The sequence below is a fragment of the Malus sylvestris genome, chromosome 6 (genome assembly GCF_916048215.2).
Source record: "Malus sylvestris chromosome 6, drMalSylv7.2, whole genome shotgun sequence".
NCBI classification, from domain to species: Eukaryota; Viridiplantae; Streptophyta; class Magnoliopsida; order Rosales; family Rosaceae; genus Malus; species Malus sylvestris.
The window spans coordinates 1,860,663-1,881,822 of record NC_062265.1 but is presented as its reverse complement, the minus strand read 5'-3'; the positions used below and the strand labels follow the sequence as shown (position 1 = coordinate 1,881,822).

Here is a 21,160-nt window from a genome sequence, read left to right as displayed (position 1 = left end):
ACTTTGGTGGCCAGCTAGCCTCCTAATCGTATGTGCAACTGGTAACTCCTATTTGGGATGCAATTTGATTTTAACCCAAATAAGCAAAAGTAGTGGATTTCCCTGGTGGTTAGGGCATACCCTCTTCAACGCACTGCGTTCTGAGGTTCAAACCCTTCTCATAGTGTAGACGAGCATAGAATATCGCTAAAAAAAGGTCGTACCTAGTGCACAAGGCTCCCGCTTTACGTAGGGTCTGGGAGATATGAATATCGGCTAGCCTTACCCCCATTTATGGAGAGGCTGCTCCCAAGTCTCGAACCCGAGACCTACCGCTCATAGGCGAAGGCACTTGCCATCGCACCAAGTGAATATCGCTCATACTATAAAAACGAAGTAGAGAAATGAATTCCCGAAATCAACCACATCCATCACAATATAGCACAAATAAAACATTAGACAACCGATTATTCGAATTTCGGTGTAGAAAAATAGATGAAATTCAGTGAGATACTTGTACACAAATCATATATAAGATTATCACTCTTTTATCTCCAGGTAAGTTTGCCTATACAATCTCTATCTGAGCTCAATATATTCTATTCAACAAGATGATATTTAAGCACATTCGGTGCCCACTCAAATCGTATATCATTGTACAGGGGAATGATAAGCTCCGTTGCTGCAACTCCAAATTTGTAGAATCTAGGACCGAACACCTTGCAGACGAAAATGGAATTAGCACTTCTCAATAAACTCTGCTGCCTACTTCTCAAGAGTTCTTAAGAAGAACGATGATCTCCGGGAGGCCGAGCCTTTTCCCATACTGGATAGCCAGCCAACCCACAAAAGAGATGTATGCCACAAGTAAACAAGTGCGCCTGAAACTGATAGTACGCACTCTTGCAGCCAAAATCTGAGGCAACCGAAATTTCATTTGCTGCAGGAGTCTAACAAAGAATATGGAGATGATAGAAGTTGAAAACCCACTAATAACTCCAGCTATGGTTTCCCACCTGCAAAACACGCTTCGTTTCTGGCTGAAAATCCAGGCGTGTAAAATCTTCGTCGCCCTGAAATATAAGAGACACCATTACTAAGTAAGACCATACAAGTACAAAACACAAAACATACATGAACAGAGGATTTATTCAAAGGAAAACTAACGAAAAGTCCAAAAAAACTTTAGTTTTAATGAAAAAAGGACAAATAAAGGTGTAGTGAATAGTATCAGGAAAAAGTAAAGTACCGAAAGTGTTTACTTAAAACTCCCTTTATTCAAGTGTAAATTCACAACTGCTCCACTTAATTCTCTATATACACTGCACTTATTCATTATCAGGAGAAATTTTTCCTAAACAAAATGAAAATTCTCAATTGGTATGTTCGACACTACAACAACAACAACAACAACAACAAAGCCTTTTCCCACTAAGTGGGGTCGGCTATATGAATCCTATAACGCCATTGCGCTCGGTTTTGTGTCATGTCCTCCGTTAGATCCAAGTACTCTAAGTCTTTTCTTAGAGTCTCTTCCAAAGTTGTCCTAGGTCTTCCTCTACCCCTTCGGCCCTGAACCTCTGTCCCGTAGTCACATCTTCGAACCGGAGCGTCAGTAGGCCTTCTTTGCACATGTCCAAATCACCGGAACCGATTTTCTCTCATCTTTCCTTCAATTTTGGCTACTCCTACTTTACCTCGGATATCCTCATTCCCAATCTTATCCCTTCTCGTGTGCCCACACATCCAACGAAGCATCCTCATCTCCGCCACACCCATTTTGTGTACGTGTTGATGCTTCACCGCCCAACATTCTGTGCCATACAACATCGCTGGCCTTATTGCCGTCCTATAGAATTTTCCCTTGAGCTTCAGTGGCCTACGACGGTCACACAACACGCCGGATGCACTCTTACACTTCATCCATCCAGCTTGTATTCTATGGTTGAGATCTCCATCTAATTCTCCGTTCGCTTGCACGATAGATCGTAGGTAGCGAAAACGGTCGCTTTTTGTGATCTTCGCTAGATTGCTCCGGTCATTAGTGTGGATAAGTATATAAATGGATAGAGACAGGAAAGCAAACACAAGATGTACGTGGTTCACCCAGATTGGCTACGTCCACGGAATAGAGGAGTTCTCATTAATTGTGAAGGGTTTACACAAGTACATAGGTTCAAGCTCTCCTTTAGTGAGTACAAGTGAATGATTTAGTACAAATGACATTAGGAAATATTGTGGGAGAATGATCTCGTAATCACGAAACTTCTAAGTATCGGAGTGCGGTATCGTCTTGACTTGCTTTATCTGTCTCATAGGTAGATGTGGCATCTTCTTTGGAAGTACTCTTCCTCCATCCAGGGGTGGTATCTTTAACTGGTGGAGATGCACAAGGTAATGTATCAATTTCACTTGAAGCTTACTTGTAGTTTCAGGCTTGGTCAAGCGCGATATAAACCATGTAGTAGGAGTCCCCCAAGTCGTCGAGCTAGAGGATCTGCTGAAAGAGGTGGCAGACAAGGTAAGCAATCAGAGCTCTGGCTGATTGTTCACATTCACCCTATCTTGCAGGCAGCATGAAGGATAAAGAGAAGAACATGAGAAGAGATGATATGGGATACTTTTGCTTTTGAAGAAGTAACTTTCCACAGGCTTATTCTTGAACTGAGCTGGAGGGTTTTCTGGTCTCCTCCAGAGTATAAGGCCGACTGAAGAATTTGAGGGTCAAAACAAGTCCATCAAATCTAGAGTACGTTCGACCCTGCTGATATGTGATACTTTTGCTTTGACAGAGTAATGGATGTATCGGCACGTGTGCTGTTTCGCTTGTCTCCACATGCTTCCTTGTATCCTTCTCCCTTGCCCTATCTGTTCCTCAGGCAGATGCGGTATCTTCCCTGGAAGCATAAGATGTTGAAGATGAGTACTCGAGAGCAATGGCAGGTAAGTAATCAGGTAAGGGGTTCCAGGCAGTCAGTTCCTGGCTGGAAGCTTGATTCCAAGTGCTGACTGATTGCTCTCTTTCTCCTTGTCTTGCAGATAAGAACAAGGCCAAAGGAAAAGACAGGGAAAAAGCATGATATGGGATACTCTTGCTTTTAACCCTGATGATATGAGATATTCTTGCTCTAGTATAGCTTGTTTGCAGAGATATTATCGGGGGGAAAGAAAGCTGAATATTTCGAAAGGCTTCGTTGGGAGAGCCCTCTCAGATATGAGGAAGGGTTGAGCATTTTTGCAGGTCTGCCTGTCCGTTGGGGATGGAGGTCGACATATATAGGAGTCTCCTTAACAACAAGTAGTAATGCTATTCCTTTACCCTACTTGGTCATAGCACGGTAGTGGGAGCTGCCAGCTTCACATGTTTTAACTCTGTCAGAGCACTTTGAAAAAGTGGTCTGTGGTATCTGGAAAGGTGATGTTGCGTGTGAAGATTACAGACAACTTTATCCAAGGAGATCCGGCTCTTGAAGTTGGGAAAGTGTTGCCTCTTCGGTTTTCGAACAAGCAATCCTATCGGGGATCTGGCTCTCGAGATTCGGAGAACGATGCCTCTTCGATTTTTGAGAAAGCAATCATGCTGGGGGTCTGTCTCTCGAGATTCGGAGAGCGGTGTCTCTTCGATTTTTTAGAAAGTAATCATGTTGGGAGTCTGGCTCTCGAGATTCGGAGGGCGGTGCCTCTTCGATTTTGGAGCAAGCAAACTTGTTGGGAGTATTTTCTCGAATGTGAGTAAAGGTTGGGCATGTTTGCTAGTCTACCTTGCCACGAAGCACAGAGGTTGACACATAGGGATTTTCCAATTATCCAGCAATGGTACTGTTCCTTTACCCTCTCTTCGATTTTTGAGAAAGTAGTCATGTTGGGAGTCTGGCTCTCGAGATTCGGAGGACGGTGCCTCTTCGATTTTGGAGCAAGCATTCTTGTTGGGAGTGTTTTCTCGAATGTGAGTAAAGGTTGGGCATGTTTGCTAGTCTACCTTGCCACGAAGCACAAAGGTTGACACACAGGGACTTTCCAATTATCCAGCAGTGGTACTGTTCCTTTACCCTTGTGGGTAATAATATGGTAGTTAGACCTTCAAAATTTATGTGTCTAAACTTTGTTAGTGCTGTTTCTTTGCTATTCTTTTACCCTTCTTGGTCAGAGCGATGTAGTGGGAGCTGCAAGCTTCACGTGCTCGACTTTGGCAGAGAACTTTGGCAAAGTTATCTGTGGTACCCATGAGCTACTGTTGCGTGTGGGAAGTGGGTGATTGAACAGTAGGACTCATGTGCTTTCTACTTCACCAGAAGTCTTCGACAGAATGCCCATAATTTCCGCAAAGCTGAGTGTGTGTGTGACAGGTGCTGACAAGGCTGGAAAAGTAGGTGCCACTTCGATTTCTGAGATCGGCCCTCGTGGTCTCTGAGCAGCCCAGCTTTTGAGAAAGCAAACGCCTCTTCGATTTCTAAGATCAGCCTTCGTGGTCTTTGAGCAACCCAGCTTTTGAGAAAGCAAACGCCTCTTCGATTTCTGAGATCGACCCTCGTGGTTTCTGAGCAGCCCAGCTTTTGAGAAAGCAAACGCCTCTTCGATTTTTGAGCAGGCACCTCTTCGATTTCTGAAGCTCTGTCGAGTGCAGATTTTTATAGGGGCTGGCATTAAGTTCCAAAGCACACTTGAATCTCCACCAGTAGAAGCTCCATTCTTGCACTTCTAAGATCTTGATTTGTCCGACCTCTTCTCTCTTCAACACCTTTGAAAATGTCTGGCCCCTCCGACCGTCGTTTTGACTTGAACATTGTTGAAGAGGCAGCTCCGCCTTCTCCAGACAACATATGGCGCCCATCCTTCGTCTCCCCTACTGGTCCTCTTACCGTTGGGGATTCCGTGATGAAGAATGATATGACCGCTGCGGTGGTGGCCAGGAACCTTCTCACTCCCAAAGATAACAGACTACTTTCCAAACGGTCTGATGAGTTAGCTGTTAAGGATTCTCTGGCTCTCAGTGTTCAGTGTGCAGGTTCTGTGTCTAATATGGCCCAACGCCTATTTGCTCGAACCCGCCAAGTTGAATCATTGGCGGCTGAAGTGATGAATCTCAAACAGGAGATTAGAGGGCTCAAGCATGAGAATAAACAGTTGCACCGGCTCGCACATGACTATGCTACAATCATGAAGAGGAAGCTTGACCAGATGAAGGAATCTGATGGTCAGGTTTTACTTGATCATCAGAGATTTGTGGGTTTATTCCAAAGGCATTTATTGCCTTCGTCTTCTGGAGCTGTACCTCGTAATGAAGCTCCAAATGATCAACCTCTTATGCCTCCTCCTTCTAGGGTTCTGTCCAGTACTGAGGCTCCGAATGATCCCCCTCCGATGCCTTCTCTTTCTAGGGCTCTACCGACTGCTGAGACTTCTCCTAAGCAACCTTTGTGAAGGCTCCCTCTTGTTTGTTTATTTTGACTTATGTATATGTACATATTTGTAGCTTATCAGGGATATCAATAAATAAGCTTTCCTTCATTTCAACGTATTGTGTTAATTACACCAAAGCCTTCTTCGCTAAGTTCTTTGAATTTTCTTTTGTTGAAGCTTTGTGAGTGGAGCATGTAGGTTGAGGTAGTGTTTCCTTAATTTCCTGAGTGATGAAAACTTCTCGGTTGGAGACTTGGAAAATCCAAGTCACTGAGCGGGATCGGCTATATGAATCTTAGAGAGCCATTGTGCTCGGTCCTGTGTCATGTCCTTCGTTAGATCCAAGTACTCTAAGTCTTTTCTTAGAGTCTCTTCCAAAGTTTTCCTAGGTCTTCCTCTACCCCTTCGGCCCTGAACCTCTGTCCCATAGTCGCATCTTCTAATCGGAGCGTCAGTAGGCCTTCTTTGCACATGTCCAAACCACCGTAACCGATTTTCTCTCATCTTTCCTTCAATTTCGGCTACTCCTACTTTACCCCGAATATCCTCATTCCTAATCTTATCCTTTCTCGTGTGCCCACACATCCAACGAAGCATCCTCATCTCCGCTACACCCATTTTGTGTACGTGTTGATGCTTCACCGCCCAACATTCTGTGCCATACAGCATCGCCGGCCTTATTGCCGTCCTATAAAATTTTCCCTTGAGCTTCAGTGGCATACGGCGGTCACACAACACGCCGGATGCACTCTTCCACTTCATCCATCCAGCTTGTATTCTATGGTTGAGATCTCCATCTAATTCTCCGTTCTTTTGCAAGATAGATCCTAGGTAACGAAAACGGTCGCTCTTTGGTATTTCTTGATCTCCGATCCTCACCCCTAACTCGTTTTGGCCTCCATTTGCACTGAACTTGCACTCCATATATTCTGTCTTTGATCGGCTTAGGCGAAGACCTTTAGATTCCAACACTTCTCTCCAAAGGTTAAGCTTTGCATTTACCCCTTCCTGAGTTTCATCTATCAACACTATATCGTCTGCGAAAAGCATACACCAAGGAATATCATCTTGAATATGTCCTGTTAACTCATCCATTACCAACGCAAAAAGGTAAGGACTTAAGGATGAGCCTTGATGTAATCCTACAGTTATGGGAAAGCTTTCAGTTTGTCCTTCATGAGTTCTTACGGCAGTCTTTGCTCCTTCATACATATCCTTTATAGCTTGGATATATGCTACTCGTACTCCTTTCTTCTCTAAAATCCTCCAAAGAATGTCTCTTGGGACCCTATCATACGCTTTCTCCAAATCTATAAAGACCATGTGTAAATCCTTTTTCCCATCTCTATATCTTTCCATCAATCTTCGTAAGAGATAGATTGCCTCCATGGTTGAGCGCCCTAGCATAAACCCGAATTGGTTGTCCGAAACCCGTGTCTCTTGCCTCAATCTATGCTCAACGACTCTCTCCCAGAGCTTCATTGTATGACTCATTAGCTTAATACCCCTATAGTTCATGCAATTTTGTACGTCGCCCTTATTCTTGTAGATAGGCACCAAAGTGCTCGTTCGCCACTCATTTGGCATCTTCTTCGTTTTCAAAATCCTATTGAAAAGGTCAGTGAGCCATGTTATACCTGTCTCTCCCAAAACTTTCCACACTTCGATTGGTATATCGTCTGGGCCTATTGCTTTTCTATGCTTCATCTTCTTCAAATCTACAACCACTTCTTCCTTCCGGATTCGACGATAAAAAGAGTAGTTTCTACACTCTTCTGAGTTACTCAACTCCCCTAAAGAAGCACTCCTTTCATATCCTTCATTGAAAAGATTATGAAAATAACCTCTCCATCTGTCTTTAACCGCGTTCTCTGTAGCAAGAACCTTTCCATCCTCATCCTTGATGCACCTCACTTGGTTTAGGTCCCTTGTCTTTTTTTCCCTTGCTCTAGCTAGTTTATAGATATCCAACTCTCCTTCTTTGGTATCTAGTCGTTTATACATATCGTCGTAAGCCGCTAACTTAGCTTCTCTCACAGCTTTCTTCGCCTCTTGCTTCGCTTTTCTATACCTTTCACCATTTTCATCAGTCCTATCCTTGTATAAGGTTTTACAACATTCCTTCTTAGCCTTCACCTTTGTTTGTACCTCCTCATTCCACCACCAAGATTCCTTTTGGTGTGGGGCAAAGCCCTTGGACTCTCCTAATACCTCTTTTGCTACTTTTCGAATACAACTAGCCATGGAATCCCACATTTGGCTAGCTTCCCCCTCTCTATCCCACACACACTGGGTGATTACTTTCTCTTTGAAAATGGCTTGTTTTTCTTCTTTTAGATTCCACCATCTAGTCCTTGGGCACTTCCAAGTCTTGTTCTTTTGTCTCACTCTTTTGATATGTACATCCATCACCAACAAGCGATGTTGATTAGCCACGCTCTCTCCTGGTATAACTTTGCAATCCTTACAAGTTATACGATCCCCTTTCTTCATTAGAAGAAAATCTATTTGTGTTTTTGACGACCCACTCTTGTAGGTGATCACATGTTCTTCTCTCTTCTTAAAGAAGGTGTTGGCTAAGAAAAGATCATATGCCATTGCAAAATCCAAGATAGCTTCCCCATCCTCGTTTCTCTCCCCAAAACCATGGCCACCATGAAAACCTCCATAGTTGCCTGTCTCCCTGCCCACGTGTCCATTTAAATCTCCTCCTATAAATAACTTCTCCGTCTGAGCAATTCCTTGCACCAAGTCTCCAAGGTCTTCCCAAAATTTCTCCTTCGAACTCGTATCCAACCCTACTTGAGGTGCGTACGCACTAATCACATTGATAAGTTCTTGTCCTATTACAATCTTGATTGCCATGATTCTATCTCCTACCCTCTTGACATCTACAACATCTTGTGTCAAGGTCTTGTCCACGATGATGCCAACACCGTTTCTCGTTCTATTTGTGCCCGAATACCAAAGTTTAAACCCTGAGTTTTCTAGATCCTTTGCCTTACTACCAACCCACTTAGTTTCTTGTAGGCACATAATATTTATCCTTCTCCTTACCATAACTTCCACTACTTCCATAGATTTTCCCGTTAAGGTTCCTATATTCCACGTTCCTAAACGCATTTTGCTCTCTTGAGCTCTACCCTTCTGTCCTAGCTTCTTCACCCTCCCCCGTTTAATAGGATCAAAGTACTTCTTTTGTGTGTCCCGTGTAAAGTTGATAGGAGCATATGCTCCCAAACAACTTTGAGTGGAGTCGTTCGAAAAGAAGTTTCTATGGCCCCCTTGCTCATTTAACACTGCATCCGGGTGCCGATGGAGATACAGCGACCCTTGCTCACTTATCTCCATAAACACGCCGCTAAAACAGCTCGCTGCCTGCCTGTAAAGGTCGTAGGTCGTACCCAGTGCACAAGGCTCCAGCTTTATGCAGGGTCTGGGAGAGGTGAATGTCGGCTAGCCTTACCCCCATTTATGGAGAGGCTGCTCCCAAGTCTCGAACCCGAGACCTACCGCTCATGGGCGAAGGCCTGCCTGTAGAAGAAAAAAAATGCACATGCAATAGGTTGACATGGAAAAAAAGGGTGCCGAGACAAAGTCTTTTGCAGTGAACCATGATGAGAGAGTCCTTTCTCAGATTTTCCCACAAATACTCTCTCCAATCCTTCAGAACCTTTTGGTACAAAGCCCATGCAATAGGTTGACATGGAAAAAAAGGGTGCCAAGACAAACTCTTTTGCAGTGAACCATGATGAGATAGTCCTTTCTCAGATTTGCACACAAATACTCTCTCCATTCCTTCAGAACCTTTTGGTACAAAGCCCATGGTTTACATGCATGCAGCATCAGATCCAAGAGTTTCTTTTGATAAGAAAGCTGTGGCTTATATGTATTTAAAATCCAAGTAATCATATGCATACCATATTTCCTTCACCTAAACCACCTCACCGATCACAATCAAATGTATTGTGGGATGAAGCCAACTACTTACTCATGAAAACAGATGATTACAGTTAGGGATGAAGTTAATCAGTGCCACGTTCTTGCTATAACTACCACCAGAAACAAACTCAACCAACAAAAGCTCCATATACCTGGTTTATTAACGATTTCATGCAAATTAGCATGAAGAGTATTATTTGATAACTATTCCTCACTATACGCCACCTCCTCTTAATGATATGTGCAGTTGTTTATCAATTTATTCCAGAAATCAAATTAAAGAGCTTTTCTTAGGTCTCTTTCCTAGAACTCTTTTTTTTTTTAAAGGATGATAATGGATAGGTGAGTCGAGCTATACATAAGGCTTGGTCATTGGTCTACCATAGTAGCCACTCTCTAAACCCGCACAAGACGGTCAGCAAGAACCAAGAACTCAGGATTTAGCCATCGACTACAAAGTAGGCTACTTCCTTCCAACTCAAGGTGATTAGAAAGGGATAACTCCCTGATAGAACGACCACCCTGGTGCCCTATCTCTGAATTTTGTTAAAGACAAAAAGCGATAAAAAATACAAGTGCGGGGACGAAGCCAAAACCGCAAAGGAAAAACAATGCATCACCCACCTGGAACCCTCTTAGGTCTCCTTCCTAGAACTCAATTGTCTTCATTTCCAGCTTTGGTTCTATAGTTTTATCTCCAAATGTTTTTCTGTTGCTTACAACAGGGATTCTGCTTTTTATTTTGATTCGTCACAGTTAAAACTAGTCCACCAATCTACAATAAAGCAACAAAAATAAGAAACAAAGAACAGAAGACCATTCACTACAAACAGAACCCCATCAAAAATTGATTTTCTATCTCAAGTAGGCTAGAGCTACGTGCTTCCCCCTTTGTAGTCTGCACTCAAGTTTGAATTTCCCTCCCTGTAGTTTAGATTGATTTAGTGTAGACTATTGATCGAATAAAAATAGAAAAACAGCTGCTCGCCAATCTTCAATATAAAAGAAAGCGGCATATCTCAAAATGCAGATGAAACAGTAAGTCGCAACCCAAAGGGAAGTAAAAAATAATACTCTATCCCATAACACTTCCTCCAACCACTCTCCAACCAAATTACCGGAAAAAAAATGCTAATTGGAACCCTAAAATTCCTTTGCCTTTGTTTCACTACCAAACACTTTCTGTCTTTCACAATAGAGAGAAAAGCAACCACCAGGAATTGCCGAACTAACCTCAACCAAAAATATGAAGTTAGAGGATAGTTAAGGAAAAGATGATCTTTAATTTCACCCTTTCCTTTAAAACATACTGCACCACTGGGAAGAACAATAAGAATTAGGTCTCTCCTTTGGGCCAAAGCACAGGGATTAGCCCACGCACAGGGAATTATCCAAGCAAAAAGTTCACCTTAGGAGGTATCATAGCCTTTCAAGAAAACTGGGAAGAGATGGATACACAAGTAACTCTCTAAGTATGCATGAACAAACAAACCCACTACCTTCTAGCATCTGATCTACCATGAAAAGAAGCTAGGATTCTTCAATATAGACAACCTAGAAGCGAGCTCCAAAATTCCAGTTCGCTTGGATACCTTTTTTAGTATAAAATGTTTATACCCCTAAGAACTCTAAGTAGTACTAATTGCTTGTCAAACTCAGCATGCAAAGTATACAGTGCAAACAATTGTCTTAAATTATTATAAAACTAAGATTTTGAAATATATGCAGTCAAATTCAATTGAGCATAAAAAACTTTTCAGTAATGATGTCTCTCAGCAAGCTCTCTATGTACACTAAATAATGCAAACCTACAATGCAACTAAGTTTTTCTATAGCTTTTTAATCAAATAGTAGATTGGAGTTTCATTCAGAATTTTCATGTATCGTTTTTTGAATTTTATGATATTATTTCCATGTTTTTGGAACCAATATATCCAGCTACGCTGATGTATTACCTTGCTTATGAGACAAGCAATCTATCTAGAAAGGCTATCCTAATGTACTTATGTAATTAAGTGAAGTTATCGAAAAACTCACATTCTTTGGAACTAATTTGGTCCCATGAAATAATATCCATAAAAATAGAACAAAACTGATTAGCTAAAAAGGAATAAGAAAAAAGTCCAAAGAAATAAGGAAGTCAGTTTGCTCACAAGATGCAATATCTTCTAATCATCTCAAATGTAGACGGATCTTTAGCTTGGCAACTGAAGAAACCATCATGATATAAGCTTACTTTGGAAATGCCATATGTGTACCAGCAGTCATAAGTTTCATTGACCTAACAAACATGAGAAATTAAAAAGAATTCTATCAAGGAGTTGAGAACCATAATGTTCAGCCATGACGTTATCTTCATAGTAAATGTGGAATTCATACAAATTAATTTTAACCAAAAATGCAATAATAATTAAGCTGACCGCAGCGTATGCAAATGTAAAGGCCTTCCAACATACCTTGAATTTGTCTTTGGTCAGCCATGCAGCACCAAAATTAGGTCTGCAATTAAGAGGAAGGGCCTCATCTGGAGCCTCAGCTAATGCAAGCTGAGTCTGACCAGAAGACTGATCTTTGTATTCCACCTGCAGTCAGGAAACAGAAGAATTAATATTTGAATGATCAGAACATGCCAAACAGATACTACCACATACCATTCTCAATTCATGTGGTATGAAATTAGCTAGAAACCAATATGACTAGTGTTAATGTTTCGTGGTTTGACTCGTGTCAAGTTTATCAAGGGTTACAGGAAACATCATAGCATGACCATAAAGCATAATTTCTTCAAACTAAAAAACAGTGACGTTACCAGTTTACTACAACACCCACTTGCCAAATGCCATTCTATCATCCACATAGAATCTTTCATAGTGCTCTTTTGGTTCACGGATGAACTGCATTTACCTCAAACTTGAAGAAAAAACTAACAGAGACACACTCGAATCCAAATCTCTAATAACACAAAGTTCCAACTACAAATTACATGTGGAAGGTAAAGCTATGCAATCAGAAATTGCTATTACTAGTTGCCTATAATTAGCATACTGCATGCCAAGAAGGATTGTTATAGTAACCTTAAAAATTGAAGCCCAGTAGTAATCATAACGGCAACGAAATCTTCTTCCCTCAAAAGGATAAAACACATGCTTGGCTTTATAATTGAACAATCCAAGCTCACACACCTTAGATGACTTAAGATCAACACCTGCAAAAACGAAAAACCGCTCCAACTCGATTATTATGATTTCGTGATAGATAATAAACTAACTAGCAACAGATCCTTGTCTTCCGAAAACCGAACATATATCTGCGTAATTTTAACAGAAAAAAGGTGATTGTAATTAGCAAATTTGGTTGAAAAAATGTATTAAAACTATATGCATATACAAGTTTTTCAGTACTCTAACCAGAGGAAAACAGCTATATTTGTTACAGCTAAACAATCAAAAGCAGATTGCAAAAACCCTAATCTGCTAATTCGAATTCTCATTTCGAAGTCAACAAACAGTGACATTCAAGAATATCATAGTTATTAAAATAAATTAAATAAATAAATAAACTCACTGCTTGAGACGATCCTGCACTGAGAGGGCACGGAAATTGGGCTCGGAATTGAGGAATCGGCGACGAAAACGGCGACGAAAGCGACGAAAAGCGATAGTGAAAAGAAAGCAAGGATAGGGAGAAGGAGACACAGAGACCACCGGAGTATTAAATTGGCCACGCTGCCCTTCGCAGAGGCCTCCTCAGAATCCATTAAGCTTGGTATATCGCGTAAATTAAAGGGAATTCGTGGGTTTTTCTGCAAAAGGTCCGGCCACCGGAACCATTTATCCGGTGATCGGAATACCCAGTCCCCAAGAGCACTGAACAGAAGGAAGAAGAGGAATTATTGATTTGTTTTTCTTTTTCTTTGTCGTTTCTGCGAAAGATTCAAATCAACTATTTGGTCGCTTCGCTTCTTTTCTCTCTTTTTTTTTTTTCAATCCTGTTTTTCCCTCTTAATTTGTTTATATATTCTGCTCAATTTTAAGATTTCCTCAGGTAATTTTATTTTAAATTAATAAAATTTATAATATTAATAAAAATAATATTAACTATTAATTAACATGCTTATATTTCATGAACTTTATTAAAACAATTTGGATAAAATGAATATTTAAATTTGAAAATATTTAAATTTCGATAAAATATAGACAATCACACAATACATACGAACCACATTTCAACCAAAAGCCAATTTACCAAATGTACTCACAATTTGTGTGTCTCTGACGTGGCCGAAATGCAAGTGCACCGTGTGCCGTGCGGCATACCTTTGTTTCGGAGTGGCGTACATGGCAATCCGTGCACCCGCGCGTAATACTAGGGGATATATCCGGCATTTTCACAGAAGCTGTACCCTTTAAACAAACGCCTTCTCATTTTCCCTCTCAAATTATTACACTTTCTAGCGCTTTCGGTTCGATTTCGATTCGTCAGTTTTTTAGGGTTTCGGTTTTCCCTCTCTATACACTCCAAAGCCCCAATCTTTGCACTATCTCTCTCTATTCTCCCAAATCGATCAACTTTCTCGGCTACCAAACGGCCAGTTACCCTGTTTCGACGATGGATGTGAGGTTAACAGAAGGGGCGATAATGAAGATGTGCACAGAGGAGCTCAACGACGGGAGCTTTCAGCCCATCCTGCAAGTGATGGACGTGAAGCTGGTCCATACGGCGGCGCGAAATGGAGCTCAGCCGGGCCAAGATAAGGAGAGATACAGGGTTGTGATCTCCGACGGGTCGCACTACCAGCAGGGGATGCTGGGCACCCAGAAGAACACACTGGTTCGGCAAGGTATGCTTCAGAGCGGCTCCATCGTCTGCCTCAAACAGTTCACCTGCAACGCAATCCAAAACCGCCTGTAAGTATTCTTATACTATTTCATCCCTTTCCAATTTCACTCCTTTTTTTTCGATTCGTTTGCGAAATTTTACAGATGGGGTATTATTTATTTATTTTTGTTTTGACTCGATTCGGTTTGAAGTTTTTGTTTTCTGTTTGGGAATTTTCTAGGGAACGGAGAGAAAAAGGGTTATCGAATTTACGGGTTTAGTTGATTAAGAATTTAGTACTCTAGTGATTTGGTTTCAGTTAGTACGCTATTTGCAGTCTGGTGAGAAGCATTGATGATGGTTTGGTTGGTTAACATTTTGTTTCGTTATATCTGTAATTGTTTGTTCTTTCCGATTGTGCAATTACTTTTGTTATGTTAAATGGAATTATTCATATTTGGGTTACGGTTTGCAGGATTATCATTATAATTGAATTGGATTTGGTGCTTGACAAATGTGATTTCATTGGCAATCCTGTACCGGGACCTAAGTATTCGAATGCACAGTCGTCAGGGACGTCACCTGGAAATTCTCAATCTCTTGGTGGCACTGCAAATTCTGGCAGCACAGTTCATCAAACTGGCACGGGGGCTACTCCAGAACAGCCTAGAGTAAATCAATCATTTGGTAGTGCAGCTAGTGCTTACTCTAGTAATGCTGAGCCAGGAAGAAATGCTACTATGAATACACCTTCCAATTACCCTAAACCAGAGTCTGGATTTGGTTTTCCTGGATCAGCACCATCAAGTGGGTCATATGGCAATCAGAGCATAGGTTTTCACAACCCTAGATCTGAAGTTCCTCAGCCACCACCAAATTCATATGCCCGCCCACCTCAGCCCGCATATCAGCAGCCACCTCCGGTGTATACTAATAGAGGACCAGTTGCCAAAAATGATGCTCCTCCAAGAATAATGCCAATTGCTGCTCTGAATCCATATCAAGGAAGGTGGACAATCAAGGCTAGAGTGACAGCTAAAGGAGAACTTAGGCGCTATAACAATACTCGTGGCGATGGGAAAGTATTTTCTTTTGATCTTCTTGATGCTCATAATGGAGAAATTCGAGCAACCTGTTTTAATGCTGTGGCTGATCAATTCTACAACCAGATTGAAGTTGGTAAGATTTATTTGGTCTCCAGGGGTAGTTTAAAACCAGCTCAAAAGAATTTCAACCACCTCAACAATGACCATGAAATTCTTTTAGATAACTCATCAGTAATACAGTCATGTTTTGAGGATGATGGTTCGATTCCACATCATAATTTCAATTTCAGTCCAATAAATCTTGTTGAAGGCTTGGAGAACAACACTATTGTGGATGTAATAGGTGTGGTATCATTTATCAGTCCCCCTGCCTCTATAATGAGGAAAAATGGTGTTGAGACTCAGAAGAGAACCCTCCACTTGAAGGACATGTCTGGTCGTAGTGTTGAAGTAACTCTTTGGGGAAATTTGTGCAATGCAGAAGGACAAAGACTGCAGGTTATGTGTGATTCTGGTCTATTCCCGGTGCTTGCTGTAAAAGGTGCTAGAGTCAATGACTTCAATGGGAAGGCGGTGGGGACCATTTCCACAAGTCAGCTTCTGATAGAGCCTAATATCGAGAAGGCTCAGGAGGTGAGGAACTGGTTTGAGAAGGAAGGAAAGAATACCTCATGTATCTCTATTTCCAGGGAAACGGCAGGTGTGGGTAGAACAGAGAACCGAAAGACGTTATCCCAAATTAAAGATGAGAAGCTAGGGACTTCCGAGAAGCCAGATTGGATCACAGTTGGTGCAACCATTTCATTTATAAAGGTTGATAGTTTTTGCTATTCAGCATGCCCACTCATGATTGGTGATCGACAATGCAGCAAAAAGGTTACAAATAATGGAGATGGGACTTGGAGGTGTGAAAGATGCAATGAGTCCGTAGAAGCATGTGACTACAGATATATACTCCAGTTTCAGATACAGGACCATACTGACTCAACATGGGTAACTGCATTTCAGGAGGGTGGTGAGGAAATCATGGGAATACCTGCAAAAGATTTGTATTTTATCAAATTTGAAGAGCAAGATGATGAGAAGTTTGCAGAAATCATTCAGAAGGTTCTCTTTACCAAATTCATTTTCAAGTTGAAAGTAAAGGAGGAGACTTTTAGTGATGAGCAACGTGTAAAATCAACAGTTATCAAAGCCGAGAAAGTGAACCATTCATCGCATGCTAGATTTCATTTGGAATTGATGGATAAACTTAAGATGGAAAATATTAGTTCTTCTGCCTCCAAAGGGGACAATCTAATGCCTAGCGCCGGAATGAATGTTGCTGGAGTCGGGAACACTGCAATTAGACAGCCCACCCCTGCTGTGAATGTTGGTTATAGTAACAATGCTGGTAGAGAATTTGGAGCACCAGAAAATCAAGCGGGTCACCATGGGAATCAGTATGGCGGTACGTTTCTTTCAGGGGGTTCTGCTGGTTCATATCAAATATGTAAGAGTTGCGGGGATGCTGGCCATAGCTCAATGAACTGCCCAACTGTAATGAATGGCGCAGGACAGTCATCAGGAGTGGGCTATAACAATAGAGTGTCTTCTAGGCCAGGTATCAGCAATACTTCTGGTGAATGCTACAAATGCCACCAACCTGGACACTGGGCAAGAGACTGTCCTGGGTTAAACACTACTCCAGCTTATGGAAGCAGCGGAATCAACCGTGGGACATATGGTGTTTCAAATTAAGAGGTCGGTCGCTTTTGAGGTTTGCTTGGACAAGGTTTGTATAATAGATGGACACTTGATCAGCGTCCTTTGCTGGGCGTCGGATGTGCTTCTTGGTTATGGGATTTTGAGTAGGTGAACTTTTCCCTTGTAGCAGCAGAGGGTTGAACCATGGTTAGGTTGGAGCTGAACCGAACTTTTAGCCTTTATTTGAATCAATCCTTCCAACTTCAGAATCATGTTTTGAAAGAGAAGCTTTGGTGAGAACGCCTCAGACTCTTTGTTATTACCTAATATGTTTTTATGTCTTAATTTCATGGATCTTGGTTTTATTTTACTCTTTTGTAAAGGTATTGCTTATACTGGTTAGAAAAGCTTAATGAAATCCCATGCTATAAGGGTCTGCGTACGGTTGCCCAATTTAAGTATGTGTTGGTTCATCTCTCCATTTCTAACCATTTAATTATGTGTTGGTTTATTTATCTCACCATTTCTAACCATTTTGAGCATGCATGGGTTGTTTCCCATCAAGAAATGCATTTTGTAAAGCCCTTTCAGTTGAGGCTGAAGTAGCCAAATTTGCAGATACAGGTTGCATTTTATTTGGGTTTTCAATTTCTCCTCCTACAGGCTACAATAGATGCATGTCTTGTCGGATTGGCAGCGCGTCATTGTTGATTGTACATTCTATTTCTCTTCTACCATCCAATGTTGATTTGACGCCATTGCGGAAAGTGCAGTTTGGTTGAAGTTTGAGTTGAGTACGGTCTCTTTCTCTCAAACAATTTTATTCTCATTTCTTCTTGCTTATTTCTCGACGACTTTGCCGTCCTCGTAAGATTTCAGTACTCATGTCATGCATTTGACTGGACTCTTCAAATCCAAGTTCATGCTGCTGAAGACCTCTAAGTTTCGAATGCTTGGAGGACTTAAAAGTTGGTTGGGAGTGGCAACCGGCAATAGTGTCACTCGTGCAATTTCAAGGAATTTTTGTTGATTTTATCGACCCAACCGGTTGCAAGCCATACGCACAAAAAGTTGTGGGCAGGAGAGAAAATCTGTTTAGCGGTATTGAGCCCAAAATTGCTCAAACGAAATTTGGGCCCATCTGAGAGCTAGAGCCAGTCCATGCTGGAGCATAATGTTAGGGAAAAGTAACCACCCAATTTAGTGTTAGTTTCGAATTGCTTTTTTTTTTATTTTTAAAATTCTACTCAGAAGCATTTTTAATAAAAGTGCTTCTATTAGAAGCCTAGTGAATTTCTAATAAAAATGCGAGTGCTATCTGGAAACAAGTTTTTCCCCTTCAAGTGCTTTTTGGAACCTAGAAGCACTTCTTTTTCTTTAAATCATATTCATAAGCACTTTTGGTGATCTGAAAGTATTTTTAGTTAATTTAAAAGAACTTGCCTAATCATATATGTTGTTTTTATTTCATTTATTTAGTCAGATCATTGGAAACAGAATAGAATGTGTGTACAAGAAGAAAAATGTGTGATTACAATTTCTCTAATTACTAGATTCCTTGTTTACTACTAATAATTTACCCCTCCCCTTGAAAAATCCATGATTCTGCCGTGCGAAAGAGACCAGGGAAGATTCTATGGAACAAATAGCTAAAGAAATTATCATTGTTTTTGGAGTGCATCGCTCGGAAGTTCATAAGTATGCGCATAAAATGCTCAAAGGGTTATATGTTTTTATTTTGGTTAATTTCCAAGAGGATATGTTGGTCGGCCTTGTACATTAGCGTATGGGAGGGAGCTTATATACAATAAGAAGATCCAGAATGCCGTCCGTAACATGGTCACACACACACTGTTGGCATTTGTCCTAAAAGTAGATTAATGTTTGGAGAGAGAACATGAGTACGATGTAGTATATTACGTGTTATAATATAAGGAGTAACGTTTCACTAATCATATATTTGTACCATCATTTTAATAGAGGTATGACCCACCAATACATGTGAGTTTCATTTCTATTAGAGAGATTATATAAATATATAGTACGGGTAACATTTTTGTAATATAAGTAGACGGTTCTAGCTTTTAACACACTCTTCCTTATTTATGATCATCAGATTGAATAAATTATTCGAGTTTCACAACCAGAATTAAACAGAAAATGTAAGAAGTTAAAAATAGTGTGTGAAAGTCGCTTCCCTTTTCAAAAATCCTCTCTTCACTTCTATTATAAAATACAGTGTACAATCTTATATTATAAAATACAATGTACAATTTTATAATATAAAATAGTATACACTCTTGTGTTGCAGATACATAGAAAAATCTCTCCAGGGCGAAAAGGCCTTTCTCTTTCGTTGCCACACACAAACACATGCAGATGCACATGCAAATGCCGTATGGAGTGCGAGATTTGATGGATGCCAAAAATAAGCATGTTCCCTCCCACTTTCTCTCTTCCGTAAAGTGATCTCTCCGGATCTCTTTCCTCCAAAACCATCAAATTAAGTGATTTGGACTCTTGAAATTTGATCTAACAATTAAAGATTATTATAATTTTTAAAAGTTTTTACTAACTTCTTTGTTTCTAATCATTTGATCAAATTTCAAATGCTCGATAACTTGATTTGGTGACTTTGAAGGAATCTCTTCCATCTATAATTTATTTTTATAATATTATATATAATAAGTCAATTTACTCAAAATAGCGACATGTCGTGTTAATAGACACACTGAATCAGTCCGCGTTGAGTTCATCAAGCTGCATCACCGACTCTTTGTCCTTACTTTCTCCTTCTAATCCTTTTAAGCCTTGATTTTCAATTTGGAGGGCCCCATACCATGTGACCAGGTTTCTTCTATCTTTTTCTCTATCATTTTTGGTGATAATGTACAACTCTAATCTTTTGAAAGACCCATGTTATACGTTGTAATTTAATAATTTATAGCCAAATTTCTGTTAAGATTTCATAGTCGAGTCAGTGGTCCATTCTTAGTCACATCTATATTGTCTTAGCTTAATAACATGCACAGCCTAACAAGTTTTGCGTTTCATTATAAAATTCCTCAGTGTTAAGATTTCATAGTCGAGTCAGTGGTCCACTACTAATTACATCAAGGAAGTGAAGTCTTGCTTCATAGTTTAAATAACTCTTGTCCTCTCCCTCATATTGCCGATTGGTTTTAGGAGTGATGCTCACATTCCAAAACAATTGAGTTGACAAACTATACCTACTTCCCCAAGTAGGGAACATCAAACGAATAGCTATACGATTTATCTTAAAGGTTAGTGTTATTCACATATTTCTTTTTACTTCTCACACACTCTTGTTAATTTTTATTCATCAATCTTCTTCCATCCATTTGATCTGATAGTCGAAAATTAAGAGATGTGTGTAAGAAGTAAAAATAGGTGTGTAAATAACACCGCTTTATATTAAAATATACCATTAGGTTTCTCAAGCTTTACATTTACTCTTTTTTTTTTTTTTTTTGGGTAGAACAACAAACAAATTGTAAATAACTTATTTGGTTTGCTAGTTTTGGAGTGGCCAACTTTTTTCATTAGGCAATTGGGTTGGCGACAAGCATAAATTTATAGCTAGTTGTGTTGGGCAAGTTGTAAATTAATCTGGTAGTTAGGATCTTTCTCTTTAACCGCTACAATTTTGATTTAAACTCTTCACTTTTTTCTTAGCGTAGATTAATATAAAATATTGATTGTAATAGTAGTGCTCGAGTTGCTAATACAATTTGTGTTTTAGCACAAAATAACATAGGAATTTGTGTAGCTGTGTAGGCAAATGTGAACCTACTTGCTAGACTGGAGTTCTAATATTATTCCCAAAGGAGAAGGATTGTCTGCCCTCCACTTTCGGTGCCCTCCTATTTTGTATGGTCACGGTTAAATTACGCAACATTTTATATTGTTTTTTTATAGATATAATAAGACAAAAATGAATAGTAATATAAAATGTTGACGTGGCTTAACCGTGATCACACAAACAGGAGGGCACCGGAAGTGGAGGGCAGACAATTCTTGTCCATTCCCAAATAGATAGGATAGTCCTTTTTTACGAGCAACTAGGATTCTCTCCCCTCATTTTTCCATCATCTTTCATCCTCTTCTCTCACATTCTTTTATTTTGTATTTCTCTTGCTATAAAAAATTAATATAAGATGTTGACGTGGCCAACCGTGACCATTCAAATAGGAGGGAAGGGAAAAAAAGAGGGAAGATAATCCTACTCCTTTTACGAGTAGTGTCCATATATGAAATTTTTGAGTTTT

At 40.3% G+C, this 21,160-nt stretch overlaps 2 protein-coding genes across 2 annotated transcripts; one reads left to right on the top strand and one right to left on the bottom strand.

Annotated features, from left to right (window-relative positions):
* Window positions 1–388: 388 nt before the first annotated feature.
* On the bottom strand, window positions 389–13,310 carry LOC126627198 (uncharacterized). The gene is made up of 5 exons (XM_050296641.1): window positions 12,886–13,310; window positions 12,396–12,526; window positions 11,778–11,903; window positions 11,475–11,602; window positions 389–1,052 (listed from the first exon to the last, which is right to left on the bottom strand). The coding sequence occupies exons 1-5, from the start codon at window positions 13,076–13,078 to the stop codon at window positions 752–754; spliced, it is 879 nt and encodes a 292-aa protein (XP_050152598.1). The 5' UTR covers window positions 13,079–13,310; the 3' UTR covers window positions 389–751.
* A 418-nt stretch (window positions 13,311–13,728) lies between these two features.
* On the top strand, window positions 13,729–17,332 carry LOC126627193 (replication protein A 70 kDa DNA-binding subunit E). Its single transcript, XM_050296630.1, has 2 exons — window positions 13,729–14,228; window positions 14,615–17,332. The coding sequence occupies exons 1-2, from the start codon at window positions 13,930–13,932 to the stop codon at window positions 16,923–16,925; spliced, it is 2,610 nt and encodes an 869-aa protein (XP_050152587.1). The 5' UTR covers window positions 13,729–13,929; the 3' UTR covers window positions 16,926–17,332.
* Window positions 17,333–21,160: the final 3,828 nt, after the last annotated feature.